Source organism: Daktulosphaira vitifoliae, unplaced genomic scaffold (genome assembly GCF_025091365.1).
Source record: "Daktulosphaira vitifoliae isolate Bord-2020 unplaced genomic scaffold, ASM2509136v1 Scaffold_3, whole genome shotgun sequence".
NCBI lineage: Eukaryota > Metazoa > Arthropoda > Insecta > Hemiptera > Phylloxeridae > Daktulosphaira > Daktulosphaira vitifoliae.
This window is the reverse complement of record NW_026099574.1, coordinates 40,905,921-40,924,776: the sequence shown is the minus strand read 5'-3', so window position 1 is coordinate 40,924,776 and position 18,856 is coordinate 40,905,921. Positions and strand designations below refer to the sequence as shown.

Below are 18,856 nucleotides of genomic sequence, written 5' to 3'. Positions count from 1 at the left end.
TGAATATGGTAGCCATTTGCGCATAGAAGATAAGTCGTCGGGACAAATTTTTTTTTTCATTTTATAGTACATAAAATAAGCTTTAATTTGATATATGTTTGAAGGACGCAGTATTTCCGGAACATTTTCAAAAACTAAGTTGAAAAAGTTAGTTTTTGTAAAAAAAATTGCTATTTTAAATCCCCCCTGTGAGCAGAATAAGTGTTAGATTTTCGAAAAAAATGATATCAAACGAAAGGAAATTACCTAAGGTTTCAATATAAAAAAATATTATATTTATTTGTTAATATTTGAAAAAGTTATGGCAGTTTTAAGTACATAAAACATCCCGATAAAAGGTGATTTTTATCGCAAACATTACATTTTTTTTTAATTTTCGACAGCCATTTACACATAGTAGATAAGGTGTCGGGACAAATTTTTTTTTTTCATTTAATAGTATATAACATAACCTTTGATTTTATATATGTTTAAAGGACGCAGTATTTCCGGTACATTTTCAAAAATTAAGTTGATTTTTGTAAAAAAGTTGCTATTTTAAATCCCCTCCAATGAGCAGAATAAGTGTTAGATTTTCAAAAAAATGTTATCAAATGAAAGGGAAATATCTAAGGTTTTAGTATAAAAAAAAATTATGTTGATTTGTTGATTTGTTGATTTTTGAAAAAGTTATCGAAGTTTTAAGAAAAAAAAGTGAAAAAAATGACAAAATTTACCGATTTTTAAATTTGTAATTTTTTTGGATATTTCCCCCATTTTCGGGGAACGAGGGAAAATTTTTCAATTTTTAAGGGTAATGTCTTCAACTAGATACGATTTGTGATCTTTTGACGTATTGTTGAAAGAAATCGGTCCAGTGAGAGCTGAGAAAAAGTGGCAACAGACACAAAAAAAAAAAACACATCATAGTAAAATTAATACCTTCTCAGCTTCGCATCGAAGCTAAAAAATTGTTTTCAAATTATTACTGATTTGTATTTTTAATATAACAAAAATATTTAGCCCAAAATGTCATGTTTAACCTATTTTTTTGATCCTTTATAGTTGATGAAAAAGTTTTGTGAAAGTTTATAGTAAAAAAAAGTAGAATTTGTTACCATAGCTTTAGTTTTAGTTATTATAAAGGTGGATATAATGCCTATGCATTTAGGTCTGTTGGTCCATAGTGCGCACTTCATACCGAATTGTCTTGATTCGGTTTACCCACATAAGTGTTATCACCGAAATGTTATTACATTATACTTATCATTGTATAAGGGCGGACCATTAAGTTACACCTATGGATGACCAAGGAGTGCTGATTTTCCGAGGAAATTTAGTATCTCTCTGGGTCTTATTATATCTTCTTTTTCAGGAAAAGGTTTACTCAAGTAGTTTGATCTTAATGTGTTCAAGGCTTCACATTCGCACATAATGTGAAATGAGCCTTCCTCTTCTACTACACACTTCCTGCACAATGGTTATTCCGATACCCCCATTGCGTAACAGTTAATAATAATCTTCACATATCGTAGCACTTTCTTTGGCGTAGGCGACGTGGTCCAGCGTGATCCTCGGCGTAAAAAGATTAGCAGCTTTGAAGGCAACGGTGCGCGGATACATTTTACATAATTTTTTTCTTAAAATTACCATAATTTTTTTTTTTATAGATACCTTAGGTATTTATCCATCATTTGGTATATTTTTGTGAACATTTGACCCTTTTCCTGTCCAAAGGAAGAGTTTCAAAATTACAACTTTTTCAAAAAAAAATTTACTTTTAACTTTTGAAAATTTTTAGGGAAGTATTGACACTATTATATGTGTCTATTTAAAGCCTATGTAATATAATTTATTTTGAAAAAAAAAATTTGATCCCTAGACTTGTTTTTGAGGTGAAAACAGACATTAAAGTTAAAGAAAAGGTACAATTTTTGTCTAAAAATTGGAATATTCAACAAATTTTAATAATTTATTGTACAGAAACGTTTTAAAGGGTGTAAAAGAAATTAGTGAACTCAGCATTGGCATATAAAAAAAGTGGTAAAAGAGGACCAATCCCCTTATTTTTTTATTCGAAAATATTTATTTTGACTATTTTAAATTTGTATAACTTTAAGAAAATTTTTTTATTCAAAAATTTATTGCAATATTATATTATATATTGTATATTATAAAACAATATTATATTATATATATGATAATATTTATATTAATTTTAACTTACATTGAATATAAAGTTAAAATTATTTAAATTGTGTGGTTCTTTTAAGTCGAGATTATACAATTTTGAAATTTTGAACTAGCTTAAATTGTCCTTTTTATGTACCGTCAAATGCAATATACGGTTACCACGACTTTCTCTCTCGGGGTACGAGGTTTCGACCGCCCGTCGAAATAATTTTTTTTTTTTAATTTTTTCTTAATTCTTTTAGAGGTGAAAAAAATTTTAAATTTATTTGATTTTTATCTCATTTAGATTTAATAACTCCAATGAATGTAAAGGACCTCATCACTGTAGTCTCCCCTTGTGAGAAGGAATTTCTTATTTATATTAACATCATTTTTCTATGTGGTTTTTTTTTGTCTGTCATTCATATTTTCTCAGCTCTTATTTTATCTATTTTTTTTCAATATTATGTTAAATGATTATAGATCGTATCTACTTGAAGATATTACCCTCAAAAATTGAGAATAGTTACTTAGCCCATATTTTTTATGTAGAAAATTAAATTCATTCATTTCTAATGTTTTTAAAGTATTTATTTTTGAATTAGGATTGATATGATAATTAGTATGAACTACAAAATTAAATCATTTTACTTTGTTGTTTATTAATTTCTTAAGTATGAAATACTGCCAATTTATAATATTCAACATTTTTTGGTAATGTGTTACTGTATAAATCATTAAAAAAAAATCCAGCATAGTGGAGACTTGGTATTGTTGGTCCCAGTATAGATGATCTAAATACGACTTGTGTTCTTTTGACGTATCGTTGAAAATAATCGGTTCGGTGAGAGCTGAAAAAAAGTGGTAACAGGCATAAAAAAAAACACATCATAGTAAAATTAATACCTTCTCAGCTTCGCATCAAAGCTAAAAATGGTTTATCATTTCACTCTATTTTATAATGGATTTTTACAATTATAATCAATGTGTATAATATCTCAATTGAGGAGATTTTTTTAACAACTTTTTGGTAGGGTTTTTTTATTAAAACAAATCATTAAAATTAATTAAATTCTTTATAGTTTCTGAGTAAATATAATTTTTTTCTAAGTTACAATCATAAATTATTGAATATCAATTATATACCATATTTAAGTATAATAAATATTATTTATTCATATATTATACTTATAATTGAATGAACTATTGATTAGAACTTAATTAAGGATGTAAGAGTTCATATTTCTTCTGAAATAATCTATCATTTTTTTTAACTAAACACTATTTATACATTTACAGAAGCCTTTCTTATGATAGTGATTTTAATCATTGTCAAATATCATCTATACTTGTCCCAATTATGTCACATCTACACTATGCGAACACCCCTCTGTGCTACTATATTTAAATTTGAAAAGTTCTTTCATTTCCCTCTACTTTATTTTTTTTTCGCGATTTTACTATGTAGTTATCGCTTAAATACTAACTAGGAATTATTTTAAAAATTTGAAGCCAAAAATCAGCGTCGAAATTTTATATGAGAATTTATATAAAAATTGTAAACATGAAAAAGGCTGTTGTTCTGTGTTATTTATGTCTATTCCTTATCAAAAACGTTTTAATCAGTTTTACTTTTAAAAAAATAATCTGATCTTTTTATAACTTAACTAAATATTATAATGATACAAAACAAATTTATATTCAAATATACCCCGAACATCCATTTATACGATTCTGAAAACAACAATATTTGATGTCTGGGCGGAAAAACACTCTAACTAATTCATAGATTTTAAAGTATGGTAGAAGTACATTCTAAGTGGCTTAATTAATTTATTGATTGCCCGATCTCGTGTTAAAATTAGGGGATAGGTTTATTATAGGATTTTTTTAATTTCAAAGATTTATTGAAATTATTCAGTAAAATATTCCACTAAAACAAAAAATACATATTATTTAAAAAAATATTATATTGCGCGTTATTTTAACCTAGGCTTCAGTTGCTGCTTTAACTTAATATAATAATTTTTTAACAATCTCAAAAATGTAATAAAATTTTAAATTTTAAATAAAATACAACTTTTTATTGACCCAACTATACATTAATCAGTTTTAAAGAAAATTACCCTAATAAGTATTCCATATCTTCAAGTTAATGTAAGTATCATAATTTGGAGGAGACATTTTTCTGTAGAAAATAAACACTTTACTTTTAACAAAAATTTTAACAATTACAATCTACTTTAAAATAAACAGCAATTTTTATTTTAGAGAGGAACAATAATTTATATTTACGGTATCTGTGCTAGTAGCTTTCACATAGTTAAATTTAATAATTACAATAATATAAACATATTAATTTTAATAAAATGTACAATTAATGAGTAATGTAGGATCACAAAATTGCACTTTATGACATTTCACTTAACAATGTTTGTCTTACATAATAATTATTTCGACAATGCATAATGAGACAACGTTAGATGTTTTGTATTTTACATATATACATTCGATGTTATCCTCGTACTATAGGCAGGTAGCTAATATTTTGTCATTAAATATTTGATATTTTTTTAATATATAAATATTTGACGAGGAAACATTAATATATATTCTCGGGTAATCGTCGTTATAATGCAACCGAAAAATCAATACTCAATTTGTCTGGCTTCTACAAAATTGCAATTCCTTACGTCGTTATTTAATATAGTTAACCTTAATTTTACCAAAGCATAACTATGATTATTATACAATTATGTTTTGATCATCTACAGTGAATTCGTTTATGGTAAAGTACAAACATTGTTTGATTACTTCAATACATTTGTAATAAAGTGCATTAGGTTTTTTTACACAATTTTGTAATTGATATAAAAATGAAAATAAGAAACTTAAATGGTCTGAATTCACACTTTGACTAGGTAATAACTTTTCATAAATTTCATAGAATTTTTCCATCGTGTCCGGGTGTAAACAATGAAGCTTAAAATCCAGTGGTTGACGTTCGCTTAAAATTTATAATAACATAATATAAGTTTTATACATATAATAAGTAAATAATAGTATTGGCGGACTTGGAACAAAACGGAAACAATATGGACAGTTAGTTCTCTCAATATTTGGTGTATCTAGTTAATATTAGTTAATATGACGATCTACTTGCTATACAGAGCATCTCAAAAGTTCAAAACTAACTTCACTCAATCACCAGACGACTTGACGAGGGGGTTAAGTCGTATGGCTTATCCCAATGTCGTTAATGTGAGGGGGGATCTCACTTTGAAAATTATTTCCCTTGAAATTTAAAAAAATATAAATTTTGTTTTTTAAAATAAGGTAAAAATAAATGTAAAATAAATAACTTATTCTAGAAGTGCATTTCTTCATACATAAAATTACTTTTTCATTTAAAAATAATTTACCCCTTTAAATATTTTAGATCTATTATTAGAAGATTTCAACAAGAATAAAATTTTGTTTATACGTCATTTTCTAATACAGTAACCATAAAATTCACCTTAAGAAAAAAGAGTCTGTCCATAAGTAAACTGGCCAATCATCTTCACAAGCTTGACATTTGCAATGAAAATCAAATTGATCTAATAGATAAGCTTTACGTTCTTGTGTAGAGCGCGACATAAAATTATTTCCATAACAAGTGAAAAGCTAAGAAAAAGTAAATAAAAAAAAATGTTACATTATGAAAACACCTATGGTTACCGCACAATTTTGTAGTAACATTTTTCTAAAATTTATTTTGTGTACAAATCCAAATTTTTCTTATTATTAGTAAAACTTGCAGTGATACAATGTCTATAATTAGGGCACCGTATTATTGTAATGCAAGTATGTAAAATAATTTTTTACTTCAAGATTGATTTTTTTATCCTTTCACCAGTATACAGTAGTGGTTAAAGCGAGGGAAACGGACTCACACTTCTTTTTTAGTGTTTAATCTAACGGTTCCCTTTAAGTCGAATCCCAAAATGCCGAGGAAACGCTTTAATTTTAATCACTGAAGAGTAGAAAGCGTTAATATAAAAAAAATTATTTAAATGGTCGAAATTTCAAAATTGTTTAAAAAAATATAACCGTAGAGAACTTAAATTATAAAATGGATAAAAATTTTATGATACGACCATGGTAATATAAGTACTTGGAGCACGTTCGACCATAACGTAACTACTGTTATTTGTTTGATTTTTGATTATCAAAAGTTTAATTAATTAATTTTTTAATGTAAACTTAAAAAAACATGTAATTAATTTTTATTACACATGTAACTAAAAGACTTATTTTATTAAGGATATAAAGTGATAGAAATAAAAATTTAAGGTGGTATAAATATTTGTTATTTTAATAAAACCTACTACTGTTGTTAATATATTATAAGTTTGTTGAATACTTTATAAATTATATTACTAAATTTGTTCATTTCATATTTTTATATGTAGATACTTACCTAAATTAGTTACTGTTAATATTTTTTTCTCAACTTGTTTCTGGTATAGTATAATATATTTAAAATTTAAAAATACTGTTTTGCATTTATTTTTATAATAAATCAAAATGTTGATACTGACTTTGTGATGTTTTATATAATATTCATTTTTAGTTTATTTTTAATGAAATAACAAAAATTATAGATACTAATTTATTCCTTTGAGATATTTTTTTTTTACTAAGTAAGTATATTTGCTTATTATGATCAATATCATTTTTAGCATTTGAAGGGAAACAATTCGGTGTGACTCTGGAACGCTTCTTATTTTTTAGGAACTATAGTATCCCCTCCTAGTTTTTCCCACTTTAACCACTGGATTACAGGCTGTTATAGGCTTGTATTTAGATTATATAATAAAAATATTATATACCTGAGAACCTTTAGGAATAGGCTGTAACGCTCTGGTAACTTCAATGCCATCATAGGTATGAACAATAACGTTGGGGTCGCACGAATGATTGATCAGACTATACAAGGGACTAAGTATCAGAGTAATAGTCGTCAGATTTGTGCAGGCATTTGGTATATTGATAGTCTTCCTGCTTGAATATCCGGCCGGAAGTTCCATGGATACGTAGGAATTTAAATTTGTTATGCATAACAAATGTACTAATGATTTACCTACAGTATCAAAAAGTTGCTCGTTAATGTGAAAACTTTCGTTTAAGAGCAATAGTGAAACCATTACAGACGCCGTACAATATATAAAAAATAAATTTTCAACGCTTCTCGTATTTTCATTTCCTTGCAAACCATATATAGAATAAAACTGATCAGTCATCATGATTTCATGAAAATTTATTCCATTTGATCGGTTCTTTTCAAACTCTTCAACTTGGGAACAATAACTTTCAATACCAAAAGTATTGGTCATTTGAATGAAGCAACGCATAGCTAGAGCATGAGTTGATTCAACAGTAGGATCTCCTTTGAGGGGGTATACAAATGAGCATTCAATTTTATGGTAGCTGTTGTATGCTTTTTCTAGGCATGTTTGGTCACAATATAGTACCTTAAATAAAAGAAATAAATCATTGAAGTTAAAATCAATAAGCATGAAAATTGTGCCAAAAAATACTTGGGTACAGTTGGAACATGGAATAGCTGCTAGACAACGCTTAAAGCAATAATTACAATTGTACTTCCATTCGTTATTTTTGCATATTCCCGCGAATGGTTTTTCAATAACAAGTACTTCTCCTACAAATATAAATATAATTTATATAATAGTAATAATAACAATAATAATAATATAATTTTTCGTATTAACTATACATTACAGGCGGTAGCGTAAGCGATTTTTCAACAAAGAGGAGTTAACGACTTTATAAGAGTTTAGAATTAAAGGAGCGTATCAGCTAAAATTGATATTTCTCGATTAATAGTTTATTTTAACAGCTATTATTTATTGTGAAAATAGTATGTATTAATACATTAATAATGTTGAAAGGTATGTATTAAAAAAAGCAATTCAATTTTTTCATTATTATAGATGGAAAATAAAGATTTCATTTTGCTATTCTGAAAAGTAAGAAGTTGATTTAAATGTTTTTTTTACGATCACACTTTAAATTATTGTCTAAATCGTATATTTTTTTTTGATTCTGAGAAAATTTAAATCTGAAGACTCCTAATTCCTGTAAATATACCTATTAATTACAATAATATTAATATCTAGAAAAAATACCAAATGATTTTTTTGAATTTTAATATGAGATAATTCAAGTAAATATGGTAGTTTATCTATAAAAATAGAATATTAATTAAAAATCTAAACAATAATAGTTACAGAAAAAAATTGGTCAAAGAAAGGCAGTGATTTGTTTAGACTAAATTTAAATTTATATTATTTACTAAATTTTATTTTAATTTGAAAAAATCAAGAAAATATATAAATTCTGTAATTTACCAGGGATTATATTCCTTATAGCTGTTAATCCTCTCCCCATTTTCTCTAGTTGCGTAGCTCTAACGGATTCGGATAATAAAGGTACATTGTTGTTTGCGTGTTGTAAAAAACGCAACACTCTTTTTTTTGACTTCTTGAAATTGTTTTTTGTACTCAACTCCTGGCATTTTTTTATGTTGTCAAAGATTCTTTTCTTAATATTTTGTTTATCCGAATATAATAGTTGTGTATTACTTATAGCTGTAAGACTTAACTAAAAAAAAAACTTTATATTTAGCTAAAAACTACAAGTTAATCATAGGCGCAATTTAAATAAAATGTTATGAAAGGTCTAATTTAATTTTCTACCTCCTTTAAATATAAACCTTTATACATAATTGTTTTTTTCAATTTTTGAGGATAATTAAATAGTCTTTATTATATAGTTTCTTTGAATTGCGCATATGAATTTTATAATTGAAAAAATATTTTTTTTTTAAATGTATTTCTATGCATACATGTTTTTTCTCAATTGAAGAAACTTGTTTTTGAAAATATTTGTGATAATCAATCGGAATCCTAAGAAAAATGTTACTTTAGAAAAAAACCAGTAAGCATAAAAACACTTTTAATAAGAATTTGCACACTACCGAATACGTTTGAATAGCCTGTGTCTTTTTTCCTAGTTTCCAAAAACAATTGCCCTTCCTTTCCAATAATTTATACGTCAGTTCTTGCGGGTACATGCCAGACAGCAAGGCACGATCCACATCTTTTATACAACAGGAATATTCACACATGTGGTATAGTACAGCCGATCGATTTGCCACAGCTAAAGCGTAATGAACTGAATCTACAGGAGCCACCATCAAAGCCTTAGTGTACAAACTTAATGATTCTTCGTTTTTATTTGATTTGAATTCGTCGTTTCCCCGAGATCTCAATTTATCGGCCATGATATTGTTTTTCTCCATGGAAGAACAGTTCATATCCACATTGGCTCCAAGAGTTTTGAGTTCTTTGCGCAATCGTTTACGCCACCTGCGATGTGCTCGAGACAATTTAATCCGATCTCCGTCCCACGATGGTAACCAATTATACTTTTCCAATAAAGAATATACATAATGATATTTGGCTGCCGTATCAGTTTTATCCAAAAATTCTTTGTAAACGTCAACACTACCTTTGCTAGATTCTTTTATATGTTCTATGTAAACATATTCAGCAATCGGTATCCCATGATGAGTCATTCTAACAATGCGTCAATAAAACAGGTAAAAAATAATTTTTTTGATGATAATTACATAAATTAAAAAGTTTTCTAACGATAGTTTAAAATAATAGTATAAATATAACTAAATAAAAATATTTTTTCAAGATTACTTGTCCGATGATATACATTTGTGATATTTTAAGACAGTCGCAAAATGGTAATTGTTCCATATGATGCCATCAATGCGAGGTGTTATTAATATTCAACCAAAATTACTATGGGATATCAACAAAATATTATATTTTATTCGTTATTAGTTGGAAAGCATAACAATTAGAATTTCTTCAATAATACTCGTTTTAGAAGCATTAGTATGGTAATTACATTACCTATATTAAGTGTATTAGTTATACGCATGCGTCATACAAGGTAATTAAATCATTTTTGGTTAGAATGTAGGCAAACGTCCAGGTAAATTAATAAACCAGACTAGCTGTACGAATATTATAAGTACTTATATATATTTTTTAATTTACTACTAAATTCAAAGATTCGAAATGATTTCATTGCAAATCGACGTGATCACGTCTTAACTAGTCATCTAACATTGACCTTCGGGCCAATCCTTTTTCATACTATGTCAGCATAGTCCTAGGGAACAATATCTTTTGTGACAAAAATAATAGAAGCTTTTTTGGTGGTACATTATTAAAAGAATATTTGATTAAATTAGTAAGTTACTAAAATTATTTATGGAATTATTATAGTTGTAATAGAGTAAATAAACAAAATATTATTTGAGTTTTGTTTGAATATCATCAAGCTATTTATTTATGTTACATACAATAAGATAGAAAAGACTCAACGTTCTAAAAAAATATTTTGCTTAAATTATTGAAATTAAAAACTCGAAACACCTCTTCTTTTAGTAGTAGTTTTTAGATTCTAAAAATTATTCTGTCTTAAGTTGTGGCTTTGGCGAATTTGTAGTTTCTGAGGTTGCGGTAAGGGTTCTGCCTAGTGGACAGAAACTTAAATTTCGACGTATAGTGTCCTGGGTTTGATCCCCAAGTTCCGATGGAGATTTTTTTTGTGATTTTCTCATTAGTGGTGTCTGTTTTCTGGTGAAAGTAAGCAATAATACTGGTCCCGTCCATCATTGGCCTTGCCAAGAACTATCTTTGACTTCCTAACATAACATGAGCTTTTTAGTGAATAAATTTAAATTAGTAAATAACTAAGAAGAAGAGTGGTCAGTAAATTTAGTTGATAAACAATTGAGTATTGATTCTCTGAATCAATACTCAATTTTTCTGAAAAAAAGAAAAATTTTATCCCATTGATGTATTGTAATTATATAACAGAATTATACGATATTTAAGTATTTTTAAGTACTACAATAAGATATAAAGAATAGGTTTCTTTATAGATTTTATGATTAATAGTTGGAATTTGTAATTTTCTTTCCAAAAAAAAAAAAATGACTTTTGCCTATAAATCTATTGTTTAAAGTAATGCCTGAAATATTATTTTTGTTATATATTTTTATTTAAAATCCTTAGTCATAACAAGACTATCATTTTCTTCAGTGAAACCCAAAGCACGTGCATCTAAATAACGCTTTAAGCGGCAACATACAAATTATAAAATATTTCTGTTTTGGAAGGATACCTAGGGGTGAATTTATAAGTCACATTTACAAAATAACAAATCTTTTATTTGTTATTTAAGGTCACATTCTATTTTGGTTTATTAAAGTACTACGGTCTTATAAATTTCAGAAAATCCTTAGTGTTTATAAGCGTAAAGTAAACTGGGGCTAGAGTCTAAAATTGAAATAAATAATTTACTTCTTAATTCAAATCTTACACCAATTTTACATGTTTTTTATTCGTTATAAAATAATAGTGATAAAAATGAATACATTACATAGATTACCAAAAAAAAATTCGTATTTGTTTTATTTCATTCTTTAGATTACTATACTTTATAAAATAATTTTATAAAACTTAAATTTTTTTTGGTTGAATATAGAATACTTTTATTTATCAACATTAAGTGATGATATAATTTTATTTTCGGACACAATTTTTATCATATAATTTAAAGAAAAAAAATTGATTAATAGTAAAAGTTAAATGTAGTTTTAAAACAATACAGTTTATACATTATTTTATTAAATTTAAATAATAATCTAAGTTTTTCTCCAATTTTTTTTGTAATTGTCTTATTTATTAAAAAAGTATTAAGTGGCCAACAGTTATTTTTTCACATTATAATTAAATATTGTTACATTAAATTGTAAAATTACTAAACTAAATAAACTTTGTCATTATTTTCTTGTTTCATGTAAAAAATATTTGATTAAACAGTTATTTATTTATTTGCACGTTAAAACTTACTAAATACTGACTGGACTCTAACGTCATCAATGGGATAAAAGTACCCTTTTTTTAGTTCATTAATCGTTAAATTGAGTTCTAATATCATTCTTAGTACTTAAATTGTATTTTTTCATTGATTGTTTAACTTAAGAAAAATTGTTTGACCCAAGGTTTCTCTAATTCATCTTCAACTATTTTTTCAATTAAATTATCTAGATAATTTAATTAAATTGTTTAATGTAAATTATTTCAAAATAGTCATTTTTTAATCCTTTTTTGAAACAAATTTTTATAGGTAGATAAAAATTTTTTGGAGTTGTACTCATTAATTATAGAAAATTTCATCAAAATGATTATTTTTACTATATTTTCAAATTATGAAATAAAATACAAAAAAGGTTTTAAATATGTGTAAAATTGCTGACTGTTATTAGTTGATCAATAAAGTTACATTCTCAACAGCTTCTTAAGCTACCTCTACAAACATTCAGAAAGATTGTCTGAAATTAGCCGTCATAAGCTAATTTTATAGATTATTAATAGAACTTATTACTGTATTACAAAAAAAAAAACATATAATTGAACATAAATCAATATTTTTTTGGTAAAACGATGCACTTTATTTATGAATGTTTATTTCAACCATAACACAAAACAATAATTTTAATCTAATCATTATTCAACAATATAACCAAGTAGTTTAGATATAATTACTTACATATAACAGTCATTTTGAATTTTTTAGAATCCAATAAGTATAACACAATTCCCTTAAATAATCTAAATAATTTCTTTGGTGAACAAAAATATAATTAAATGCTTTTAGTATTTAAATTAAGATAAAATAAAATAAAATATCCCATTTATAAATAAATAAACATATAAATAATAAATAAAATAGTTATTTATTTACATAAAATAGGATAGAGTTAAAAGTATTGAATATTATTGCCAGCTGGGATCATATCCTGACCACTTTTTATTGGGTGTTAAATAAACCCTTCTGTTGTCATATGTAAAACTAATTATGCCCTTGTATGCTGTCCGTGGTACACCACTTTTAAAATCATCCATAAGACCGAATAATTTAGTTAATGACTTCAAATTATTTTTGGTATAGTAAGTAATTCGTACAGGACCATTATGATTAATTGCTTTACTTTTAAGTTCATTATAATTAACTAGGGGCACTTCATATACTTTTTCTACAAAATGCTTATCATACTCTACTCTTAGTAAATAAGTTAAATTTAGTTTGGTAAAATCAACTGGTACTTCATTTAAGTAAATATATTTTAAATGTTTATCATAAAATAGTCCATTACTAACTCCAATTTTCCCAAATGTTTTTGTTCTAGAAAGTTCAGGTCTAATGCATGATCTACCTTTTCTTTGGTCAGGATGTCTCATCCAATCATCCCAATAGCTATGAGGCCATTTAATTGCTAACTCAGTCCATAACTTTTGAGTTAACATCCAGCCTAAACCAGGAAAAAAATCTGTTCGGTACAATAACTTCGGATCATTTCTATCAATAAGAGCAAATTTACCATTATCATTCCATGCAGAAACACACCATAGAGTTTGATCTTGTTGTAAAATTGGCATAGTAGCTTTAAAATATTCAAAAAAATCTGGAGCTACATCTAAATCATCTTCTACTATAATGGCAGTATCATAATTATATGTGTTAAATACTTGATTTAAAGCCCATTTATAATGTCTTGCAATTTTAAAATAACCATTGAACTTTTTTTCTTTAGATGGAACTTTTATTTCTTTTTGATCAGGCTGTTGTATGTGAATTATATCACTACCAAAACTTTTAATGACTTGAGATGTTCGTTCATGAATACAATCTTGAGAAACAATGATAGGAAACTCTTTTTTTGATTTGCGGTATTTTAGTAACTTTGTCAGACACCTTGATATAGAAGGCCGGTTACAAGCAATAACTAGTACAGCAACAGTTGATTTATTAAAGGGTTTCCTTAATAGATGGCTATCTTCATAGCTACTAAAATTAAGTTGCTTTATATTTTCTTTAATTAAATTATGAGTTTCCTTTTCAATTTTTAGACGCGTTTCAAATTTTTCTAAATTATCTTCAAAATAGTTATGTGGTTTAGGAGTTAAGTTATCATGAAGTAAAAAATTATTAATACCAATCCAAATAAAAATGCTAACCAAAACCAATATAAAAAAACGATTTTTTTTCATAGTAGCATTGACCAAATATAAGGTGAGGTAGGTACAGAAAGTTCACACTTATTTTACTAATGAGTTTCATACCATGTTATCTTAAATATCCAACACACTATTTAACATATGGTATACATGCCATGCAGTTACCATTCATGCCCACATTTCCATTAAAAAATAATTGAAAACCTAAAATTAAAAATGTTATATTAAACAAGCAGATATTTATTTATTTATTCAAATAATAAAATTTTATTTGAAAAAACTAAAACATTATTATAATATTGAATTAAAATTTGTTTATTTTATTAGCTTGGTTAAGAAACTTTTTTACTGTACATATTATATGTCTAGTTTTGTACCTTTTATACAAACAATATTTTTATTATGAAAATAGTTTGTATTTAAAAAATAAATAATTTAAAATTTAATTTATGTAATTATAAATATACTTTAAAATTATAATAACTTATATTGTATGAAAATACAATTGCAATTAAGATTAAGAATTCCAAAAGAATTCCATAAGATTGGACTATCATAATTAATTACATAAAATATTCTCAAAATAATTGTTTTAATTATATTTGTTTGGTTACAACAATGATATCAGTATAAAATACTACAATCAGTGTGACCTGGTAGAGAAAAACAAAATTTTCTGTGAAATTTTTTTTATACTATTATACACTTTTTGTGTAATATATATTTGTATTATACATTGTATGTATAAAATCAATTATACATGAAATTATACAATTCTTCTATAATTCCTGTAATTTATTTATTTTTAGTTTTTCACTATTTTATGCACAAATATATATTCTTAATATTTTTAAGATTCATAGACAGTATTTTTACCATTATTATAACTTTAATTTTTATTATTTAAGTTATGATTCAAATAATACTAATTATTTTCTTTTAAAATATGGTAAAATTAATTTGTTTTTTTTCTCATTTTTTAAATTGCTTTAAATTTTAATAACGTAAATCCCTATACACATGTATTGCAAAATATGTTAGTTTGTTGTTTTTATTATGCAATAAACTATTACTTTTTATATAAGAAATAAAATATATTTAATAGAAATTGGTATGATATTAATAATTATAAGAATATTAAAAAAGGAAGTCTAAATTATAATTTTAGTAAATTTTACAAAAAAAAAGCATTGAGGAAACCATAAATATTATTATATATTATTTTTATAATAACTTAACTGCATTAACATTTTAACAATACATTTTTCAACCATGCATTTTATTCCAGCTTTATTTTATTGTTAAGCAAAATGTACTCGAGAAACTCAGTTTATGTTGATTTATGAATTCAATAAAAAGTATTATACTATTTAAAGTAGTCAAATCTTTCAGAGACAATGTAAGATTTTTTATTTCCAAACCATTATTTGTACAATAAAATTTAATTTATGTTTCAATAAAATAAAGTTTTTATAAGATAAATGAAGAGAGAATTTGGAAATTAATATGATTATATTTTTCACAAAAATTATAAAAAAAAACTATTATTTTTCCCAATATCAACATAAACTGAGAAAAATATAAATAACATAACCAAGCAAACTATAGAATATTAGTTACAATACCCTTTTGTAAATTAAAAATTATTTTTATAATAATTTTTTGCTTACTTGTTTAAAATACCATTCAGTACTAATTATCTTAAAACTCAGTCACTTCAATTGTTAATAATTGATCTAAATAAAAAAAAAAGTATAAAAACGTTTTAAAATTCAAAATATAAAATTAATTTTAAAATAATGTATGATAAAAATTAAAAATCAAATTAATAATGGGGAAATTATGATATCATAACTGAATTTTGTTTCTTAGTAACAAAATGTTTCAAAATATTAAAAATTACTGATAGTTTTAATTAACGCTCAAAAATAAAGAGTTATTTCTATCTTTCTATTAAAATGATCTTTCAAAATTATATTTTTAAAAATCTCATATTTTAATGTAACTACATGTTTGTGTTGGAATGAATATTTAATTACATAATTGTTACTAATTTTTTGTAATTACCTTTTTAAATTTAAAACACAACTGTTTTTAAGAAAGATTTATGTAGCGCTAAAATTGTATCATTTCATTACTCCAAAAATGTTAAGAATTTTATAATAGTATTGAGTATCCAATTGTTATTATTATTTTACTGACTAGTTAATAATATCTAAAAAATAATATTGTTTCAAAAAATAGAGTTCGTAAATAATAAAATAAATTAAGAGTAATTCATACATTACATTTAAGCGCCCCAAAATACTTGATCAAGATTTTTAATTCTTGCTTCCGAATAAAGTTTTATGCAAAGGTGATATATTCCGATATGGAAACATGAAAATCTTAACTTAATTGTTTGTATTACTATAAATCTCTCGATTAATCTTTAGAAGTATCCGAAAGCATAGAATTACACAACCATTTATGCCAATTTAATGATACAGCATAATCCATTATGAATATATAAATGATAGTTTAATTTTATGAATAAACTTTTACTTTTATTAGCGGATAAATAATAGTCTTCAATAAATTATTACTCATTTTACACCTTTACATTAACTAAGTGAACATAACAATTACCAATACGTTTCATTGCGTCACAGACTTTTTGATCCGGACTGCCAAAATGTTATCAGTGATAAACAATGAGATTGTTATGAAAGAAGCATTGACTTATCATCAGATGAATAATTCTATGGAAAGAAGATGAGTAGATCACTACCTTTAGTACCACAAATTTATAGTTCCAATGAACTTTATTTCTAATATTCAAAATTATCCATTAATTAGTTGTTCCACCAAATATTACACCCAAATTTTAGTTGTTCCAGTCTTTTGTGTTAAATATTAATTTTTTTTTTTGTAGTTAATTCATCAACTCATAGTGATTTTGAGTCTGCTAATATTAATGCTTTAAACATTTAAGTAATTAAACTTATGGTTTTTATGGTGCCTTGGTCTGAACAACACCTATAACAGTCTTGCAATGACACAGTACACCCAGAGAAAAACCTCGATCTATATAATAAATTCATTGTTCAATTTGATAAATATATCATTACTATTGAATCTATGATACATTTATCAATATGATGATTTTTTTTCTTGTCTTGAACAATAATTATTCATAAGAATAATTATTTTGTTCGTATTAATAAAACATTATCATAAACCCTTGATAAAATTTCTCTATCAAAATTGATTGAGGTTTTTCTTTGGGTGTAATGCATTCAATGAATGGCTGTTATAACCATTACCGGAGCGATAAGAACCACACAAATAGTGGCGCTGAAGGCACTAATTGGATTAACTCCTATACACCTATAGGTTAAATCTAATACTAAAGATATAGCACAACAAGATTCCACAACTTAGGTATGTGGACTATGAATAGCGACACCACAGAACATTAGAATCACTAGCAAGGTTCAATAAAGTTACGCAGCATGGATACCAGGACACAATAGTTATGATTGGACAATGGTTGGACAAAAATATGATTAAATATTAAATAAGCATTCTGATTGGACTACTAACAAGAAACGGTCATCTGCTTAAAAATCTTCACACAATGGGGATGAATCACTACTGTTAAGAAGTGTGGAGCAGAAGAGGAATATTCATTTCACATTATACGTGAATCTAACCATTTGGAAAAATGTTTTCAAAAAAAAAAAAAAAANACCATTTGGAAAAATGTTTAAAAAAAAAAAAAAAAAAATCAAAAACCTAAAACCCAGAGAGATACTAAATTTTGCCACAGAGGTAGGACTCTTTGAATATATATAAGAGTGGCCTAGTAGGACGTGTATATAGGACTATATATATACATATACATACAGTATATAGTCTTATGTATTCAACAATGGCAATAACACTTCGAATTTTTTTTTGTTTCATAAAAAGTATATTATATTACCTTTAATTTATGATATGTATAAAAGTGTCAGTTTCCGGAACACTTTCAAAAGTTAATTTTTTTTTGTAAAAAAGTTGTCATTTGAATCCCTCCTTGTAGGCAGGTAAAGGATCAAATTTATAAAAAAAATGTATTAAATGATAAGTAAATACCTCATGTATCTATATAAAAAAAAATTATATCGATATTGTCATTTTTAAAAAACCCAGCACAGGGGGGTCGCGGCACAGTGGTGACGTGGCATAGTTGGATCAAGTATGATATCTGACAGTAATTAAAATCACTATTAAAAAAAAAAATGCCTCGATGCAAATCTTTAGATAGTGATTAATTTTAAAAAATTGGTGGATTATTCCAAAAGCTTCATGATCTGCTAGTTCCTTATTAATATCCTGATTAAGATAAAGTATGTCGAATGAAAAAGGGATTATTAAAAAATATTATTTCTCATAAAAAAATTGTGTTGATCCATACATTTTCCGAAAAGTTATAGCATTATTAAGTTAAAAATATAAAAAAAAATTATTTCACAAAAATCGTAATTTTTTATTAACTTTGATGT

At 25.5% G+C, this 18,856-nt stretch overlaps 2 protein-coding genes across 8 annotated transcripts; both read right to left on the bottom strand.

Annotated features, from left to right (window-relative positions):
- Positions 1–3,781: 3,781 nt before the first annotated feature.
- On the bottom strand, positions 3,782–18,056 carry LOC126901694 (SET and MYND domain-containing protein 4-like). 7 transcript variants are annotated; one of them, XM_050678373.1, is made up of 10 exons: positions 16,611–18,056; positions 16,395–16,542; positions 15,998–16,063; positions 9,194–10,031; positions 8,565–8,817; positions 7,734–7,855; positions 7,355–7,667; positions 7,026–7,276; positions 5,669–5,817; positions 3,782–5,158 (listed from the first exon to the last, which is right to left on the bottom strand). In XM_050678373.1, the coding sequence occupies exons 4-10, from the start codon at positions 9,791–9,793 to the stop codon at positions 4,897–4,899; spliced, it is 1,950 nt and encodes a 649-aa protein (XP_050534330.1). In that variant the 5' UTR covers positions 9,794–10,031; positions 15,998–16,063; positions 16,395–16,542; positions 16,611–18,056; the 3' UTR covers positions 3,782–4,896. The 7 variants fall into 7 exon arrangements, with proteins under 7 accessions (XP_050534330.1, XP_050534324.1, XP_050534323.1 ...); XM_050678367.1 differs by having other exon boundaries at positions 3,783–5,158; positions 7,026–7,667; positions 9,194–9,794; positions 9,927–10,031; XM_050678366.1 differs by having other exon boundaries at positions 3,783–5,158; positions 7,026–7,667; positions 16,616–18,056.
- LOC126902169 (alpha-1,3-mannosyl-glycoprotein 2-beta-N-acetylglucosaminyltransferase-like) lies at positions 13,086–13,748 on the bottom strand. Its single transcript, XM_050679197.1, has one exon. It carries the CDS (start codon positions 13,746–13,748, stop codon positions 13,086–13,088), a length of 663 nt encoding a protein of 220 aa, XP_050535154.1.
- Positions 18,057–18,856: the final 800 nt, after the last annotated feature.

Bases quoted from the DNA above. Each gene is read 5' to 3' on its own strand.
- LOC126901694 (XM_050678367.1), bottom strand. From the start codon at position 9,793: ATGACTCATCATGGGATACCGATTGCTGAATATGTTTACATAGAACAT. The intron at 7,856-8,564 runs GTAAATTACAGA...TTATATTTGTAG, and splicing joins TATAAGGAATATAATCCCTG to GAGAAGTACTTGTTATTGAA. The intron at 5,818-7,025 runs GTATATAATATT...ACTTTTTCTTAG, and splicing joins CTATTCCTAAAGGTTCTCAG to CTTTTCACTTGTTATGGAAA.
- LOC126902169 (XM_050679197.1), bottom strand. From the start codon at position 13,748: ATGCCAATTTTACAACAAGATCAAACTCTATGGTGTGTTTCTGCATGG.